This window comes from Macaca thibetana, chromosome 10 (assembly GCF_024542745.1).
Source record: "Macaca thibetana thibetana isolate TM-01 chromosome 10, ASM2454274v1, whole genome shotgun sequence".
In the NCBI taxonomy this organism is placed as follows: domain Eukaryota; kingdom Metazoa; phylum Chordata; class Mammalia; order Primates; family Cercopithecidae; genus Macaca; species Macaca thibetana.
Window position 1 is genome coordinate 30,402,316 of NC_065587.1, and position 20,097 is coordinate 30,422,412.

At 48.1% G+C, this 20,097-nt stretch overlaps 2 protein-coding genes across 3 annotated transcripts in view; both read left to right on the forward strand.

The window, feature by feature from the left end:
* MAPK1 (mitogen-activated protein kinase 1) overlaps window positions 1-11,263 on the forward strand; it is a 109,236-nt gene extending 97,973 nt beyond the window's left edge. Inside the window, exons 8-9 of one of the 2 annotated variants that reach the window (XM_050746241.1) lie at window positions 775-900; window positions 7,337-11,263. In XM_050746241.1, coding sequence (XP_050602198.1) covers window positions 775-891 — 117 coding nt within the window. In that variant the 3' untranslated portion in view covers window positions 892-900; window positions 7,337-11,263. Of the gene's footprint in view, window positions 1-774; window positions 1,075-7,336 lie in introns of those variants that run through there. The other variant, XM_050746242.1, reaches the window with a different exon arrangement.
* Window positions 11,264-16,262: 4,999 nt separating this feature from the next.
* On the forward strand, window positions 16,263-16,654 carry LOC126929773 (metallothionein-1E-like). Its single transcript, XM_050746434.1, has one exon. The coding sequence runs from the start codon at window positions 16,334-16,336 to the stop codon at window positions 16,517-16,519; it is 186 nt and encodes a 61-aa protein (XP_050602391.1). The 5' UTR covers window positions 16,263-16,333; the 3' UTR covers window positions 16,520-16,654.
* Window positions 16,655-20,097: the final 3,443 nt, after the last annotated feature.

A 20,097-nucleotide genomic window follows, 5' to 3' on the forward strand; every position in this document is an offset into this window, starting at 1 on the left:
CAGGCTGGTCTCAAATGATTCTCCCACCTTGGCCTCCCAAAGTGCTGGGGTTACAGGTGTGAGCCACTGCGCCTGGCCTTACAGCTTAATTTTTAACAGCTCTAAGATGTTTTTTCATATAAAGATACCATGATTTATTTAACGAAATGCATGTATTTTAGTATTATGGGTGTTGATTGGATAAACACCCACCACCTCCACAGCAGCACATTTCTCTTATTTCAGCATTCACTGCCTTAAAACATTTTAAAATTCTTCTGGGATTTGTGATAAGTTCAGAAGAACACTTTATAAACGGATTCAGTTGCTCCCGGTCTAAGTGCTTATGAGACCTTCCGGAGTGTGGGCACAACTCTTAGTCTTTCGCTCTGTCCCCCAGACTGGAGTGCCACGGCACGATCTCAGCTCACTGCAACCTCTGCCTCCTGCGTTCAAGCAGTTCTCCTGCCTCAGCCTTCTGAGTAGCTGAGATTACAGGCGTGCACCACCACACTCGGCTAATTTTTTATATTTTTGGTAGAGACAGGTTTTCACCATGTTGGACCAGGCTGGTCTCGAGCTTCTGACCTCAAGTGATCCGCCCACCTTGGCCTCCCAAAGTGCTGGAATTACAGGTGTGAGCCGCCACGCCCGGCCAGCAACTCTTAAGTTTTTATGAGACATCAGTCCTGTTGTATAAATTCAGAATCTGAGCAGTGGTCATTTTATGAATCAGTAAATTACTGCCTTACCCATAACAACTTTGACTGTTAAATGTTTTGTTTTCTCTTAAAGCCCATTGCCGAAGCACCATTCAAATTCGACATGGAATTGGATGACTTGCCTAAGGAAAAGCTCAAAGAACTAATTTTTGAAGAGACTGCTAGATTCCAGCCGGGATACAGATCTTAAATTTGTCAGGTACCTGGAGCTTTAATACAGTGAACTCCAGCAAGGGAGGCACTGCCTTTTGTTTCTAGAATGTTGTGTTCCTCGAGGTCCGTTATTTTGTATTCTTTTCCAAGCTCCTTATTGAAAGGTTTTTTTTTTTTTTTTTTAATTTAGAATTAAAAATTATTTAGAAAGTTACATATATTCTTTTAGGAATCTCTTTCTTGTTTATTAGAAACTCCAGGTACCTCCTTTACTCTCAAGGGTAGTGAATGTGATTATTTGGAAACAACTTTTTCATATTCTAGATTGTTCATGTTTGGGTTCTCATCTGTTCCTTGCTGCCTGTCCAGAGCAGTTTCACAGTTACATGAGCATCTCTCTGGAAAGGGTTCGCCTCAGGACTCCCTCCCAGGGAATGCAGAGCCACCAGTTAAATAAATCTAGTGTTAGGGTCCTCTGTGCCTGCCCCTTCAGAAACTCCTAGCTGGGACCTGGTTCTACAGTTGATGTCACATGCAAGGGGCCCAGACCGTGTTACCAGTTCAGACTAGCAGTGTAGGCTGGAGAGCTGGGGAAACTTCATCCAAGAGATGGAGGCTGGGCTGGCCAGTCGGGGATTTACATGGGCCTGCACAGAAGCTGCATGTGCTTAGGTCATAAGGGGAGGTGAACAACGTGACAATATTGGTAGATTTTAAAAATTGAGTAGAGGCCGGGCGCGGTGGCTCAAGCCTGTAATCCCAGCACTTTGGGAGGCCGAGACGGGTGGATCACGAGGTCAGGAGATCGAGACCATCCTGGCGAACACCGTGAAACCCCGTCTCTACTAAAAAATACAAAAAAACTAGCCGGGCGAGGTGGCGGGCGCCTGTAGTCCCAGCTACTCGGGAGGCTGAGGCAGGAGAATGGCGTAAACCTGGGAGGCGGAGCTTGCAGTGAGCTGAGATCCGGCCACTGCACTCCAGCCCGGGCTACAGAGGGAGACTCCGTCTCAAAAAAAAAAAAAAAAAAATTGAGTAGACCCAACACAATGGCTCATGCCTATAATTCCAGCACTTTGAGAGGCTGAGGGGAGAGGATCTCTTGAATCTCAGAGTCCAAGGCTGCAGTGAGCTATGACTGTATCACTGCACTCCATCCTGGGTGAACCCTCTCTCAAAAAAAAAAAAAAAATAGTATACAGGAAAAGAAGGCAAATCTTGATTTTAGAGAGTATATGACAAGAGGGGAGAGAACTGGACTTGTGTTTAGAACTCTGTAGAAAAGAGCAGTGAATAAAGAATTGTGAGCCAAGGTAGAAGCAGTTACTGGGGAGATGCTTTGGACAGAACCGTGTTGCAGTTACAGGTGTCCATTCCCTGTCACTGAGGACAAAGAACCAAGCAGACATGAGCTGAGGCCTGACATGACCCACACAGCCTCCAAGCAGATAGCGCTGAAAGCCAGGCAGGGCAACAGAGTGGGGAATTGGTAGTTTGGGGGATGGAAAATGGTGTTTTCAAAAGTCTGACATCAAAGCAGGAGGGGTTGAAATGAGGGAAGACTGGGTAGGACATCAGCTAAGAACAAATGCCTGGTCTTCCATACCAAAGGGGCTGTAGCATTGGACTAGAAATGAAGTGGTGAGAAGCGGCAAATTCAAGAGAAGGAGGAAAGGCAAAGTCTGAAAGACTGCGAATTTTCTAAACCTACCAACTTAGGGGAGGCAGGGCTGCTGGCACTGTTAAGCCCTCGCTTAGCTTGCTGTTGACACCAGACACACCCCAAAAGACGATCTCTCAAACCCAAGGGAAGTGTTGTGGAGTCACGCAAACAGGATGTGCAATGGACTGCTAGCCATAAGCCCTGCGTAGTGACTGAGAAAGAAGCCTGTTATCAGCAGGGGACCGAGCTGGTTCCTGTCTTCTGTTGCCCCATACTCATGTGGCTGTCTAGTGGAGGAGGTGTTAGCCACAGTGATTTGCACACTCACTCACTGACAGCTGGGCCCCAGGATCCAACCATTTTCACACCTGCAGTCCCCACAGAGCTTCCTTCCTGGCTCCTCCATGAGGCGCTCACAGTGGAGCAGTTGTCTCTGTTTCTCAAGAGTCCCTGCCCCACCGTGAGGCTCCAGGACACACTCCCAGTACAAGGTCAGGTTAACTAGACCCTGGTCAGCCGCTGCCTGTTTTTGTAAATGGAGCCGCACAGGGCCTTGGATTTGCTCACAGGTTACCTTTGCTGCCTTTCCTCTACAGCGGTGGAGTGGGGTAGTCACAACAGACCTGGATGGCCTGTGAGGCCTGAGAGGTTTACTCTTTTGCCCTTTACAGAACCTAGAAGATGGAACTGAGCAACCTCTGTTGCTTTTCTTCCTTCACAATTCCTTTCACAGTCATTTTCCCTCAGCCAGGTGGTGGTCTGTGATCATCTCATCTTCTCTGTCGCTTGAGGTCAGGCGTGCTGCCTGCTTAGTCTACCTTAGACACCAAGAGCAAGCGGAGCAAGCAGGATCTAAATGCGGCCTCAAAGGGGCCCATAGTAGGGGAGAAAGGCACACAGACACAACTATGCACATTTTTAGTATAAAAGAGCTTCTGGGGTTGACGTGATAATTCATTTTTCATCACTTAATCAGCATTGAGCACTTCCTTTTGCCAGTTAGGAAGGGAACAAAGATGAATAAGACACAGGCTTTGCTTTCCAGCAGCCTCATAGCAGGAAATGTAAACAACAAGGAGTATACAGAGTCCCAGTGGTGGGCATGGGCATGGTGGGCCCCAGAGGGTAAGGCAGACATTAAAGCCTCGCAGAGTGTGGCCGACTTGCAGTTGGGCTGCAGCTGAAACCTGACAGTTGGGTTCTTTGCTGGTTGGGGAGGGGCACGGCTGTGTGGAACCTGGAAGGTGGTCATGCCAGACAGCAGAGCAAGAGGGGGCTGCAGAGAAAGAGGCCAGCCCAGGCTGTGGCCTTTGCCTCCCCAGGAGCCCAGCCCTCCCTCACAGGTAGCTACCTGACCTGAAGCAATGGCTCAGGTGACTCTGGCGGCAGTAAAGATGCAGGAGGACCTCGGAGAGCAAGGACTTGGGGGACAGCTGGCCAGGCCACTGGAGACAGGCAGCACCGCAGGCACAAGGATGACAAGACAGCGGCAGGGTTGTTCCTGGGGCCACAGGACACAGTTGCTGACAGCCTCCTGAAGCCAGCCTTGCAAGGCGGGGGACCAGTATCCCTGTCGGGTCCACCACCACTCTGAGAGTCCCAGCGTGGCAAAGACAGTCACCTCTGTGTGTTGTTCATTTGCTCCAGACACAAAAGACACACAGATGCTCCCTGTGTGCTTATAGCATGATTTTTTCCCCCAACATTCTTTTAATGACAGTTTTCAACTATTCTGAAAAGTTGAAGGAATTTACAGTAGACAGCCGTATTCCCACCACCTAGATTATACAGTTAACATTAATATCTTACTAGTTTTCTCATAGATCTGTCCATCTGTTCCTCTATCTACCCATCAACCCATCTCATTTTATCCATTCATTGCAAAGGAAGTTGCCAACATCTAGACTGACTTATAATTTAATCATCTAGAATATCACATGAATCCAGGGGAAGCTGGGGCTGGGTTGGCTGATTAAACTATGGGATAGGTTCTTTCATAAACATTTCATTTTGGTGATCACAACAGAATGTTGGGAAGTCAGCATGCATCCCATGTTTATGATTGAGGAAACTGAAGACATGAGCCTTTGAGCACTTTGCTCAAGATTGTACATCAAGTAGCAAAACTAAGCAGAGAATCCAGGTATTTTGGACCCAGAATACCATTTTCTTGAAACGTTTGCCAGCATGAAACAGTGGCAGGCTGCACACTGCCTGTGACTAGCCTTGCTCCCTGGGAAAGGTCTCGGGACTCATTCACAATACTAAGGAGCATTGTCTCTGAGTTTTCAGCCCACACACCGGAGATCAGGAGCTCTAAGTTGGAGAACTCAGGAGGTAAACGTGTAATAAAACAAGGGAACACTGGGAGGGCACTGTTGACCGTTTGGCTGCAGCAGGAAGGGCCTAGAAACATACACCCCAGGACCACAGAGCACAGCTGTGGGGCCCCTTTGGTAGAGGAAGCAATCAAGTGATATTTGTAGTGTTGGCCGAAAGATCTTAAAGGGTCAAAGTATATTCATTGTGTTTTGCTTAAGGGGGTCAATTTCCATGGGCAAGTTTAAAAACTAAACATGCCGGCCGGGCGCGGTGGCTCACGCCTGTAATCCCAGCAGTTTGGGAGGCCAAGGCAGGCGGATCACGAGGTCAGGAGATCAAGACCATCCTGGCTAATACGGTGAAACCCTGTCTCTACTAAAAATACAAAAAGTTAGCCGGGCGTGGTGGCGGGCGCCTGTAGTCCAGCTATTCGGGAGGCTGAGGCAGGAGAACGGCGTGAACCTGGGAGGCGGAGCTTGCAGTGAACCGAGATAGCGCCACTGCACTCCAGCCCGGGAGACACAGCGAGACTCCGTCTCAAAAAAAAAAACAAAAAACTGAACATGCCTACTACCTGTGACAAGCCTCATTCCTACCCAGCCCATATCCTCAGTCTCCTACCCTGTGAGGCGGGTGAAGGTAGAGGTCAGTGCTCAACTTTCTTCTTCGTCCGCCTGATTGTGAGTTTTCTCAGGTGGATTGATCAGTAGGGGCATGAACCGCATTTTCCTTTGGTTTATTGAAGATGAAAGCATTTTAGGGCAGCTTAACATCCTGCCAACCCATAGGTTTGGCTGTATTTCACCTCTACATAAAAGAGACTACTTCTCCCTCTCAGCCCATCTCCAAGTCCACAGTTTGGCTATAACACCCGTTCTTCTTGCCCCAACTCTTGAGTGGCAGATGAAAACCATAGCTCTGAAAGTGCTCTGTGAAATAATAAGTGATACTCTGCTAGATTTTCATGCTGGAAAACATTTCACACCAATGAGAATCTCCAAAGGGAAGAGTCTGTTTTGTTTGCATTTTGAGACAGTTGGTTGCCCCAGTGGCCTTCTCCACCTTCTTCATCCGAACCACAGAATGCAAAACATTATTTGAGTGGCCGTTTTCACATTTTTAAGGATGGGACAGGCTGGGTGCAGTGGCTCATGCCTGTAATCCCAGCACTTTGGGAGGCCTAGGTAAGTGGATCATTTGAGGTCAGGGAAACCAGTCTGGCCAACATGATGAAACCCTGCCTCTACTAAAAATATAAAAATGAGCTGGGTGTAGTAGGAGGTGCCTGTAGTCCAAGCTATTTGGGAGGCTACAGCAGGAGAATTACTTGAACCTGGGAGGCAGAGGTTACAGGGAGCCGAGAGTGCACTACTGCACTCTAGCCTGGGCAACAGAGTGAAACTGTCTCAAAAAAAAAAACCGGATGGGACAGAGTGATCGATAGCTGGGAGTGAAGTTCACTCATTATGTACAGTGGAAGCCATGAGGCAGTGGCTCTGCAGGTGTGGCTGCTCTGTGCCCACCCCTAGCAATCTGTTCTAGCAAGCCCTCCAGGTGCTTTCCAGGCTAGCATCTGAGAACCACTGGCCTGTAAACAGTTGGAGTAGATTTGGTTTGGAATAGAATTTCTCCAAGTAAAAGTAGAGACATTGGAAAAACAGGGAAAGCGTGCTGCTTGTGCTTGCCTGGTGTGATACTCCAGGTGGGCCCTGGCCGGGCATAGAGAGTGAGGGAAATGCTTCCTTTCAGGGCACTGGTTCAGAGGCCTCATGGGAACATAGCTGTCAGGTCACCTCTGACCTGCGTGATCAGCACCTCTCCTGCCGGTGGGAACCAGTCACAGCTCCTTGCTAAAACCCCAGCCCATTACCCCCACTCACACTTCCCACCAGGACTGTTTCGCCCTCAGTCAGAGAAAATGTGAGCATTATTAACAGGGCACTGTCCCCTGACTGTGCAGTTAACTCTGTCCTAGCTGGTCATTTAGAGAGAGACTTGCTAAGAATAGGAGGCGGCAGAAGACCCTTTTGCGTAAAGATGTATTATTTTACAAAGGCCCTTAAACTCTAATTTTGACCATGGAGTAGTGTTGGATATCTTAGTATATGTGCTGCCAAAGCGAGCACTAGTGTTGGATATCTTATGATAAATAAAGGGCATCTTGGGAACACTGCAGTCAGTGTAGGCTGGGGGAGTGGTGTCTCTCCTATGAGTGTTGTGGAAACCACCTCAGAACTGTCTGAGAGAAGGTGCCTGTGGAGTGAGGGCTGACCCTGGCCCCTTCAGAACTGCCGTGTGTTACTCTTGCCCAAGTGTGTCCAATGAGATGGCCATTTTGCAGGAGTTTTTTTTCCCTTTTCTATTTTCATAATGCTATTGCTGCTGCTGCTGTTTTAATGTGGTTCGCTCTTGTCATTTTTGTGTTTTGTGATGCTGATGACAATGTTGTTTTCACATGACTCACTCTTAACTCAGTGGTCTGTTTGTGTTTCTGTAGGACAAGGGCTCAGAGGACTGGACGTGCTCAGACATCGGTATTCTTCTTCCCAGTTCTTGACCCCTGGTCCTGTCTCCAGCCCGTCTTGGCTTATCCACTTTGACTCCTTTGAGCCGTTTGGAGGGGCGGTTTCTGGTAGTTGTGGCTTTTATGCTTTCAAAGAATTTCTTCAGTCCAGAGAATTCCTCCTGGCAGCCCTGTGTGTGTCACCTATTGGTGACCTGCGGCAGTATGTACTTCAGTGCACCTACTGCTTACTGTTGCTTTAGTCACTAACCGCTTTCTGGTTTGAAAGATGCAGTGGTTCCTCCCTCTCCTGAATCCTTTTCTACATGATGCCCTGCTGACCATGCAGCCGCACCAGAGAGAGATTCTTCCCCAGTTGTCTCGAGTCACTGGCATCTCACTTTATGATAGGGAAGGCTACTGCCTAGGGCACTTTAAGTCAGTGACAGCCCCTTATTTGCACTTCACCCTTTGACCATAACTGTTGCCCCAGAGCAGGAGCTTGTGGAAATACCTTGGCTGATGTTGCAGCCTGCAGCAAGTGCTTCCGTCTCGGGAATCCTTGGGGAGCACTTGTCCACGTCTTTTCTCATATCATGGTAGTCACTAACATCTATAAGGTATGTGCTATTGACCCAGCTTTTAGAAATGCAGTCATTTTTCTAAATAAAAAGGAAGTACTGCACCCAGCAATGTCACTCTGTAGACTTACTGTGGTCACTTGTACCATATAGAGGTGTAACACTTGCCAAGAAGCATTATGTGCAGTACTTAATGTTTGTAAGACTTACAAAAAAAAGATTTAAAGTGGCAGCTTCACTCGGCATTTGGTGAGAGAAGTACAAAGGTTGCAGTGCTGAGCTGTGGGTGGTTTCTGGGGATGTCCCAGGGTGGAACTCCACATGCTGGTGCACATACGCCTTTGAGCTACTTCAAATGTGCGTGTTTCAGTAACCATGTTCCATGCCTGAGGATTTAGCAGAGAGGAACACTGCGTCTTTAAATAAGAAAGTATACAATTCTTTTTCCTTCTACAGCATGTCAGCATCTCAAGTTCATTTTTCAACCTACAATATAACAATTTGTAATAAAGCCTCCACGAGCTCATGACATGAAGCACTGTTTGTCGTCAAGTACTCAAATATTTCTGATACTGCTGAGTCAGACCGTCAGAAAAAGCTAGCACTAACTCGTGTTTGGAGCTCTATCCATATTTTACTGATCTCTTTAAGTATTTGTTCCTGCCACTGTGTACTGTGGAGTTGACTCGGTGTTCTGTCCCAGTGCGGTGCCTCCTCTTGACTTCCCCACTGCTCTCTGTGGTGAGAAATTTGCCTTGTTCAATAATTACTGTACCCTCGCATGACTGTTACAGCTTTCTGTGCAGAGATGACTGTCCAAGTGCCACATGCCTACAATTGAAATGAAAACTCTATTGTTACCTCGATTGAGTTGTGTTCCACAGAAAATGCTATCCAGCAGATCATTTAGGAAAAATAATTCTATTTTTAGCTTTTCATTTCTCAGCTGTCCTTTTTTCTTGTTTGATTTTTGACAGCAATGGAGAATGGGTTATATAAAGACTGCCTGCTAATACGAACAGAAACGCATTTGTAATTCATGAAAATAAATGTACATCTTCTATCTTCACATTCATGTTAAGATTCAGTGTTGCTTTCCTCTGGATCAGCGTGTCTGAATGGACAGTCAGGTTCAGGTTATGCTGAACACAGAAATGCTCACAGGCCTCACTTTGCCACCCAGGCACTGGCCCAGCACTTGGGTTTACATAAGATGAGTTAGAAAGGTGTTTCTGTAGGGTCCTTTTTACCTCTGCTCAGCGGAGAATCGATTCTGTCATGTTCCTTTATTCACAATCTTAGGTCTCAAATATTCTGTCAAACCCTAACGAAGAAGCCCCATCTCAGGTTGGATTCCCTGGTTCTCTCTAAAGAGGGCCTGCCCGCGTGCCCCAGAGCTGCTGCTGGGCACAGCCGAGTGTTGGGAAGGGCCGCCCCGCAGCATGCAGTCCTCACCACCCAGCCCAGGGTGCTCACGCTCACCACTCCTGTGGCCGAGGAAGGATAGCCGGCTCATCCCCGGAAAACAGACCCACATCTCTATTCTTGCCCTGAAATACGCCCTTTTCACTTGCGTGCTCAGAGCTGCCATCTGAAGGTCCACACAGCATTGACAAGACACAGAAATTTGACTGTTACCTGATAACACTGATAAGTCAGTTTTCATTTTTAAAACATTGACAGTTTTATTACTCTTGTTTCTTTATACTTTTTAAATGGAAAGTTAGTATTATGAGGTTAATTTGCAATCCTCTTCTAATTAGAAAACCACAGCCTTGGCTACTAACATCTGGAGACTATGAGCTCCTTCCCATTCCCCTTCCTGGTACTGTGGAGTCAGATTGGCATGAAACCACTAACTTCATTCTAGAATCATTGTAGCCATAAGTTGTGTGCTTTTTATTAATCATGCCAAACATAATGTAACAGGGCAGAGAATAGTCCTAACCAAGGTACCTATGAAAAGCGCTAACTATCATGTGTAGTAGATGCATCATTTTGGCTCTTCTTACATTTGTAAAAATGTACAGATTAGGTCATCTTAGTTCATATTAGTGACACTGAACAGCACCTCCACTATTAGTATGTTCAAATAAGCTTTCAGACTAATAGCTTTTTTGGTGTCTAAAATGTAAGCAAAAAATTCCTGTTGAAACATTCCAGTCCTTTCATTTAGTATAAAAGAAATATCGAACAAGCCAGTGGGATGGATTTGAAAGAACTCATCGTGAGGACTCTGTCCTGACACAGGTTCTCAAAGCTAGCAGAGATATGCAGACATTGTGGCATCTGGGTAGAAGAATAGTGTATTCGGTGTGCCATGCACAGTGTGTGGTCTGTGCACACTCATTCCTTATGCTCTTGGGCGCAGGCAGTGGGTGTAGATGTAACCGGTAGCTTTGACAAGCTACATGTGGCTCACCAGTGGTTGTCTCTAAGGAATCGCAAAGGTAAACTACCCACACCGCATGCCACATAATATTTCAACCATTCAGAGGAGACTGTTCTCTCTTTATTTGCTTATATGTTAATATGGTTTTTAAATTGGTAACTTTTATATAGTATGGTAACAGTATGTTAATACACACATACATATGCACACATGCTTTGAGTCCTTCCATAATACTTTTATATTTGTAAATCAATGTTTTGGAGCAATCCCAAGTTTAAGGGAAATATTTTTGTAAATGTAATGGTTTTGAAAATCTGAGCAATCCTTTCGCTTATACATTTTTAAAGCATTTGTGCTTTAAAATTGTTATGCTGGTGTTTGAAACATGATACTCCTGTAGTGCAGATGAGAAGCTATCACAGTGAATATGCGGTTTCTCTTACGTCATCCACCTTGACACGATGGGTCAGAAACAAATGGAAATCCAGAGCAAGTCCTCCAGGGTTGCACCAGGTTTACCTAAAGCTTGTTGCCTTTTTTTGTGCTGTTTATCCGTGTAGAGCACTCAAGAAAGTTCTGAAACTGCTTTGTATCTGCTTTGTACTGTTGGTGCCTTCTTGGTATTGCACCCAAAATTCTGCATAGACTATTTAGCATAATGGTAAGTTAAAAAATGTTAAAGGAAGATTTTATTAAGAATCTGAATGTTTATTCATTATATTGTTACAATTTAACATTAACATTTATTTGTGGTATTTGTGATTTGGTTAATCTGTATAAAAATTGTAAGTAGAAAGGTTTATATTTCATCTTAATTCTTTTGATGTTGTAAACGTACTTTTTAAAAGATGGATTATTTGAATGTTTATGGCACCTGACTTGTAAAAAAAAAAAACTACAAAAAAATCCTTAGAATCATTAAATTGTGTCCCTGTATTACCAAAATAACACAGCACCGTGCATGTATAGTTTAATTGCAGTTTCATTCGTGAAAGCGTGAAATTGTCTAGTCCTTCATTACGTTCCCCAGATGTCTTCCAGATTTGCTCTGCGTGTGGTAACTTGTGTTAGGGCTGTGAGCTGCTCCTTGAGTTGAATGGGGATGTCAGTGCTCCCTAGGGTTCTCCAGGTGGTTCTGCAGACCTTTGCCTATGGGGGGAGGTAGGCGGAGCCTACACCCATCTCCTCATTCTCCTGAACTTCAGCAGCCCCACTGCTGGGCAGATGTCCTGGGCAACCCCTTATTTCAGAGCAAGAAGTCATAAAGATAGGGGTTCTTGGACATTTGGTTCTTACCAATATTGGGCATTATGCAATGACTTATTTACAAAACAAAGATACTGGAAAATGTTTTGGATGTGGTGTTGTGGAAAGAGCACAGGCCTGGGACTCATCCAGCTGGGTTCAGAACTATCCCCTGCTTAGAACTGCAGCTGGCTGTGGGCCAGTCATTCTGCGTCTCTGCTTGCTTTCTCTGCTTCAAACTGTCAGCTGTAAAGTGGAAGCAGTATTACTTGCCTTGTATATGGTAAAGATTATAAAAATACATTTCAACTGTTTAGCATAGTACTTCAAAGCAAGTACTCAGTAAATAGCAAGTCTTTTTAAATGCTGCTGTATTTCATTAAATTTTGTTGTAAGGTCTCACCAAAATGCCTGCAAACAGACATATCTGCTAATCTGAGAGGAAACCCTCCTGTCAGAAACCTTCAGGGAAGTGAGCTGATCACACGTAAACTGGGAGTTTGCAATGGGGTATTTGAAGCACCGTGGGAGTATTCCACTGGCCCTTTCCCTGAGATACTTAACACTCTTCCCTGTTGTCCAGATTCTGTAGAAAGCGATCAGAATAATCATCTTCCTTGTTCAGCAGAGAAACCTGGTCCCATTTTCCCCGCTTTGTGATGGGCTCCTCCTCTCAGCAGTAGCTCAGCAGTTCCAGATGGCAGTTCGGACCGGTATCTAGGCTGGCTGGTTCACTGTATTTACTCAGAACCAACACGTTCAGAGCTCGCCTGGACCATCTGAGGGGAACAGGAAACACCCCTAGGCTGTGGAGGCAAGTGTAGACCCCCAGCCCCGGCCCCGAAGCCAAGGGGGACATAGTTTGGGAGTGGCCAAAGAGGAGCAGCACAGGGATGGGTTTTCCTAGGGACAGGCTTAGCATCCCTGACTCTAGGAAGAAGGAGAGAGAGGCGGAGAAACAGTGGAGGGGATGCTGGCACTGGGCCCCATGGGGCCAGGATGGACACAGGGCTCGTTCTCTTGAGTCTGGCGCCAAGGACAGCTGAAGACAGTATCATTTTCAGGTGGAGAGGAGAGAATGGAGGGAGCTCGTGCCCTATGACGTTGTCTTTTGCAGGTGAAGGTGGGAGACAAGGTCTCTGCTGACGATGAGGCAGAGCCACCGTGAAAATTGTAATAGGAGGACTGCCCACCTCCGGAAGGGCCTGCAATGACGCTAGGACACCCCCTGCCTGCATGTCATGTTAGCTGGGCTGGGCTAAATAGAAGACCAAGGGGAAGAGGTGCAGTGGGGAGACCATGTGGGATGCAACCACAGGGCTGGTGGAGGGGCTGTGGCATGTGGGCGGAGACTGCGTGACTGGGCATCTGCTGTGTCTGAGCATGTGTGGGCAGTGGTCCTAGACCCCACCATGTCCGGACAATGATGTAGAGCGCCTCAGCATCGCCAGTCTAGACTGTGTCTATGGAGAGCAGAAAGTTGTCTAGGGCTGCCTGGGGAACTGTGAGGCCAGCTATATCACCCTCACCGCAGATGGTGACATTATGTACAGTGGTGGCAGGAGCAAGGAGGGAGGGAAGAAAGACCTTGTCCAGCTTTAGTCACAAAATACCCAGTGGAAGACACCAGTGCCAATCCTGTGGGTTTCCTTAGGACTTCACACTGGCTTTCTTATCTGCTCCAGATCCATTCAGCAGTCACTGAGTTCCTGCCAAATATGTCATAGCACCAGAGGCCAGGAGCAGGGTCTGCAGCAGGACAATTCCCATTTTCAGGAAATGCCTGGAGCTGCCAGTCCCTGGGGGAAGGGAAAACACCTTTCAGCCATATGCAGGCCAAGAAGACCGATGTCAGTAGCTTTGTGATATTTATTTTTTTAATATTTTTTTTTTAGACAGTCTTGCTCTATCACTCAGGCTGGAGTGCAGTGGCGTGATCTCTGCTCACTGCAACCTCCGCCTCCTGGGGTCAAACAATTGTCCTGCCTCAGCCTCCCAACTAGCTGGGATTACAGGCACGTGCCACCACACCTGGCAAATTTTTGTATTTTTAGTAGAGACAGGGTTTCACCATGTTGGCCAGGCTGGTCTCAAACTCCTGACCTCAGATGATTCAGCCTCCCACAGTGCTGGGATTACAGGTGTGAGCCACCGCACAGGGCCTGTGGTATTTCTGTGGGGATCCACAAATTGTGTGTAAAAGCTGATGATTACAGCAAGAATGTGAACAGTAACAGTTCTCCATTTAAAGCAAAGTTTTGTCTTTATCTGGGTATCAGAAGGACCCTCTGGGCCACTGTCACTCCCTGTACTCTGAGAGTCACCCTAGTACTACGGAGCACACACAGAAAACAGCAGCCTGCTTGCTTTGAAAGGAAAGGCATCTTTAATCACCAATGCCTGGAGAAATTATTTTGTTTCCTTCTTCCTTCCATCTTGTTTCCTAATTTCTTACCCAAATTTGGAGTCTAAGGGAGTTTAATGTCCTACATGCACACATTGGGCCTACAGATGCTCTCCCTTGAGTTGACTGGGATGTGTCCCAAGCACAGGAATCCCAGCAGTATCAGCTCAGTACAGAACCACCATGCTCCGGACACAGGCTTGGGTAAGACATGTCAAAATTAAAATACTAGGTAAGAGAAGTACCTGATTTGGTAGAAGTTGGGGAGGAATCCTTGAATTTCATGGCCAGAAGGAGCCACTGCCCCTTTTGTTTAGTAAGACCAGACAGTAACAGAAGCCAGTTGTGAGCTGTGAAAGTGGTGGGTGAAGCAGGGGAGGCTCCTCTATGGTGGGACCCTGGACAAGGGAAGCCGAATGTGTGAAGAAGGGGTGTGGAGGTGTGCGGTGCCCTGGGACACGAGGGCAAAGTTTTCAAGCCTGAAACAGGGCACTGTAGGAAGATGTGCTGCCATTCAGCAGTGCGGGCCCTCGAGCTAGCAGTCCATGTGCAGAGGGGCCAGTTCTGAGACCAGTTTGGAGAGTCAGGCAGTGACCCAGTGGCCGTGCCATCATTCCTTCAGCCTGCCCCCTCTTTAATCCCAGAGAGTGCTCTTTCTTAATACTTCCTTTAAACTACTAAATTGTTCCCATTCCATGGGGAGTGGGCTAAGCTTTACAGGCTAGGAAATGTAGGTTTTCTGAGATGGAACCAACTACACAAGGAGGAGGAAGGCACTAAGGCCATAGGATGAGACCCATGATAGGGCTGAGCATTTGGAAGCCAACCCTGGTTGCTTTTCAAGAATTGCTTTGTGGCTGGGTGCAGTGGTTCACACCTGTAATTGCAGAACTTTGGGAGGCTGAGGCAGGTGGATTGCTTGAACCCAGGTGGTCGAGACCAGCCTGGGCAACATATGGGACCCCCCCCTCACCCCGCCAGCTCTGCAAAAAAATTAAAAATTAGCCAGGCGTGGTGTCATGAGCCTACTACTAAGGAGACTGAGGCTGGAGGATCGCTTGAACCTGGGAGGTCAAGGCTCCAGTGAACCATGATTGTGCCACTGCACTCCAGCCTGGACGACAATTTGTTTTCTAAATTGCTTTTGAAAGTCTGCTGCATTACCCATTCCACAAAGCAGTGGTTTTCAAGTACTTTTATCACTGGTATTCTTTTATGAAATGAAATCAGTAGAACTTTCCCTGCTCCGAATAAGCAAGGGTGGGAACCTGTCTACCTCCCACAGATAGCATAATGTGCCTGGCACAGAGGAGCCAAAAAAAGGTGATGGGAACTGAGAGAGGACAGCAAATGTTACAAAAGACTAAGCAATTGAGAAAACAGAACAAGACCACAGGTGACTGTTAACGCCTCCACAGTGGACCAAGGTAGGACAGAGAGCTGGCAGCACGGGCATCACCGTCAGGTTGGCAGCAGGAAGGCCTCGCTAGGGAATTGAGTACAGTCATCTAACTAGTTTAAAAGTATAGAAAGGATGACTAAGGCTACTGGAGAAGTCATAGAAATGGGGGAGGGGCAGGCAATGGCTGATAATACATGCATTTGTAAGGCGATGAGTATTGCAGTCGACAAAACAAACGGGACTGCCCTCCCAGAGGCCAGGCATTAGTTAGTTTAACCATTTAATATAAAGAAGTTAAAATTGGCCAGGCACGGTGGCTCACACCTGTAATCCCAGCACTTTGAGAGGCCAAGGTGGGTGGATCACGAGGTCAAGAGATCGAGACCATCCTGGCTAACACAGTGAAACCCCACCTCTTCTAAAAATACAAAAAAAAAAAAAGCCGGGCGTGGTGGTGGGTGCCTGTAGTCCCAGCTACTCGGGAGGCTGAGGCAGGAGAATGGCATGAACCCAGGAGGCGGGGAGCTTGCAATGAGCCGAGATTGTGCCACTGCACTCCAGCCTGGGCGACAGAGCAAGACCCCATCTCAAAAAAAAAAAAAAGTTAAAATTACAAATGCAGTAAGTGCTTAAAGGAGAATAAGTGCAGGAATGAGAGCAGCACGGACTCCCACAGTTTTAGAAAAAGCTCTGTCACTGCTAGATTGGAAACAAAAATCCATAAATCTGGCCGGGCGTGGTGGCGGATGCCTGTAGTCCCAGTTACTTGGAGGCTGAGGCGTGAGAATCGCTTGAACCCAGGAGGCGGAGGTTGCAGTGAGCCGAGATGGCGCCACTGCACTCCAGCCTGGGCGTCAGAGTGAGAACTCTGTCTCAAAAAAAAAAAAAAAAAAAAGAGTGCACTTTCCAACTGCCTGACTGCGTTTTTGCTTTACCGGTGGGAGCTCCAGCATCTCCTTGGCTCGAAATGGACCCCAACTGCTCCTGCGCCACTGGTGGTTCCTGCACGTGCGCCGGCTCCTGCAAGTGCAAAGAGTGCAAATGCACCTCCTGCAAGAAGAGCTGCTGCTCCTGCTGCCCCGTGGGCTGTGCCAAGTGTGCCCAGGGCTGTGTCTGCAAAGGGGCGTCGGAGGAGTGCAGCTGCTGTGCCTGATGTGGGGACAGCTCTGCTCCCAGATGTAAATACAGCAACCTACACAACCTGGATTTTTTTTTTAATACAACCCTGAGCCATTTTCTGCATTTCTTTTTATATTAAATATGTGATTGTTTTATTGTCATAAAAGAATTTGACTTGAAAAAAAAAAAATTCCATAAATCTGCAACGTCTCTCAGTTAAGAAAGAAAGGCTGGGCCAATGCAGATTTCAAATGGGAGAAAGTCATACTGTCAGTGAAGGCTGCCCGTGGCCAGAAGGCACCAGGGGATTAGCACCCTGGACTCAGCGTTGCTGGGAAACGGGGCCCCAAGGCTGGGGGCACAGTGTTCAAAGGGCGCCTACCAAAGGGGGGAGCACAGGGCAAGGAGGAGCTGCAAGGGGGCTTGGCTGCCAAAGTGAATTCTGAGGAGAAAGCTATTGCTGCCTGCGATGTGCAGGCAACACAGAACACGAATGGAATCAGCAGGCAGGAGAGGCAGATAAGGACGCAGCCCCTTTCTTGTTTCTGTTTTCTCACAAGCGATGAAAGCGGAAAAGAGGGTGAGCAGGTGGCCTGCACATGTGCCTCCTGTGCTGCGGCCCCTCCCAGGACCATCAGCCAGGCCCCGGGGAGGGAGCCAGCCACAGTGTGACCGGCTCTTCTCTGATGGGAAGAGAGCCTTGGATAGACTGAAGCGAAGACGGTTCTGCAAGGACAAGGCCGACCCAAGGCATTGCGTTTTTTCAGAGAGGGAGAATTAGACTCCCACCAAGCAGACACCAGAGTCACTGGTTGGTGAGTGACAGTGGGGTCACAGTGGCTGCATGTCCTCCCCCAGGGCGAGCGTGACTGTGCTGACCTGGGTGGGGTAGCATGCACACCCCCCTGGCAGCCCTTTGTTGCTCGCTGATGACGAGTTTGGATGATCCCGCCAAAAAGCATACTGAGATGTAGTCTCCAGTGTTGGAGGTGGGGCCTGGTGGGAGGTGCTACCCTTGTGAGATGTGGTTGTGTAAAAGCCTGTGGCACCTCCCCACACTCACGCTCTCACCCCTGCTCGGGCCTTGTGCCGCACCTGCTCCCACTTCCCTTTCTGCCAGGAGTAAAAGCTCCCTGAGGTCTCCCAGAAGCCAAGCAGATGCTAGTGCCATGCTTCCTGTGCGGTCTGCAGAACTGTGAGCCAATTCAACCTCTTTTCTCTATAAATTACCCAGTCTCAGGTATTCTTTTATACCAACACAAGAACAGCCTAACACACTCACATATCCGACATTAACGCGAAACCAACTCAGCTATGTGTATACACAAGCTCCCCTGTTTTAAGAACGTGCTGTTGGCCGGTCGAGGTGGCTCACGCCTGTAATCCCAGCAGTTCGGGAGGCCGAGACTGGTGGATCACGAGGTCAGGAGATCCAGACCATCCTGGCTAACACAGTGAAACCCCGTCTCTACTAAAAATACAAAAAATTAGCCAGGCGTGGTGGTGGGCGCCTGTAGTCCCAGCTACTTGGGAGGCTGAGGCAGGAGAATGGCATGAACCCAGGAGGCGGAGCTTGCAGTGAGCCGAGATCGCACCACTGCACTCCAGCCTGGACAACAGAGCAAGACTCCGTCTCAAAAAAAAAACAAAAAGAACGTCATCAAAATAGGAGGCCCCACCTGAGATCAGAGAACACAGAGTCTCCCCCTGGCAAAAGGAGCGCCAGAGGCAAGACAGACACCCCCAGCCACCCAGGGTGGCCACATCTGGGCACTGGAGGAAGTGTCCCGGCAGTGAGGACTCCTTGTGGCTGAGACATTGGCCCAGCCCCACCTTGGCACAATTGCCAAAGACTCCACTAGATGCTCCCATGAGCTGCACAGCCCAAGGTTGTGGTCAGAGATAGTAAGGCCACCTGGGTGACAGCGTGATCTGCTGCACGCCCCTCCCCTCCCCTCTTTGTCTTTGCTTTGTGCTTTCTTTTCCTTGGAAGTGGCAGGTGTACATTTCTGGCTCTGAGCCCATGTCAGACCCCCGAAGGAGCCCCCACCGTCCTGATCCCCTGCACAGCAGCCCACCACAAGCAGCAGGCACACGCGGTGGGAATCAGGTAACGCAGTTTCTCCGGGAAGCCCCTTCCATGGAAGGCCACTCTCTGCTGCTGCTGCAGCCCGCTGGCCCTGTGCCCTTTCAGGATCAGCCCTTCGACCCCAGCCTAGGGCCCTGGCCAGGCCTCCACTGCCAGCCCCAAGGCTTAAAGCACAGCGTGTGCCTGCCAGATCTGACTCCAGAGGATGGAGGAAAGGCCCGATACCACACACACCCCGGCCACAGCAGAGAGCAGCACACTCCTGGTGTGCTGGAGAATTTCTAAGGTGCAGCACCCTCTTGACAGGTACACCAAGAGGTTTAATACTTTGTATTACCTTGGTAACCAGAGAAGAGGAATCATTAAAACTCAAAAACAGTGCTGTGTGTAGTGGCTCACACCTGTAATCCCTGCGCTTTGACAGGCCAAGGTAAGAGGATCGTTTGAGACTGGGTGTTCAAAGCCAGCCTGGACAACACAGGTTGTATTTACCTCTACAAAAAATAATTTTTTAAAAAATTGGCCAGGCATAGTGGCACACACCTGTGGTCCCAGCTACTGGGGAGGCTGAGGCAGGAGGATCACATGAACCCAGTAGTTCAAGGCTGCAGTGAGCTATGATCGCACCACTGCACTCCTCCTAGGCAACAGAGCAAGACCCAGGGCCAGGCACAGTGGCTCATGCCTGTAATCCCAGCACTTTAGGAAGCCGAGGCAGGTGGATCACCTGAGGTCAGGAGTTCGAGACCAGCTGGGCCAACACGGCAAAACCCTGTCTCTTTAAAAGAAAAAAATGCCGTGTCAGCTAGCGGTGAGGAGGCTACATGCAGGTGCCGAGAACTCCAGGACATTTCTGTCCACAGAAATCTTTCATTTTACCTCCTGCCATTGATGCTTTCATCTGTTCACTATGCACGAAAAGTAGACCTTGCACTGCATTTACAAATGTTTGGCTCTCCAGGACTCTAATGTTAAATCTTGAAGGTTGTAGTTAACATTCCATTGTCAAGATCCTCTCAGATCACTGGGAGCCCATGTCTCTCCTTGGCCATGGTTATGAAACTTCCCTTAGACGAGTCCTGACCCCTGTGAAGCCCCGAAGCCTCTTCTCTTCAGCAAACCTGGTCATTCCTCCCCTCTTGCTCATCTCTCTATTTTTAAAGTAGATTTTACTCTTTTAGTACCGCTTTTTACAGAGTAATTAAGCAGATAGTACATGGAGTCCCACACACCCACCCCTGCACCGTCAGCACACCTATCCCCCGCCAACCCTTGACAACCATGGGGCTTTTTACTGTTGCTGTGGTTTTGCCTTTCCAAACTGTCATGTAGTTAGAACAGAATGTGTCATTTTCCGACTGGCTTCTTTTAGCCGTACGCAGTCAATATTCCTCCATGTTTGTTTGTGGCTGCATAGCTCATTTCTTCTTGTCACTGAATAATATTCCATTGTCTGGATATACTACTGATTGTGTCTCCATTCCTCCATTCGGCTATCAAAGAATATCTCACTTGCGTCCAAT

Bases quoted from the DNA above. Each gene is read 5' to 3' on its own strand.
- LOC126929773 (XM_050746434.1), top strand. From the start codon at position 16,334: ATGGACCCCAACTGCTCCTGCGCCACTGGTGGTTCCTGCACGTGCGCC.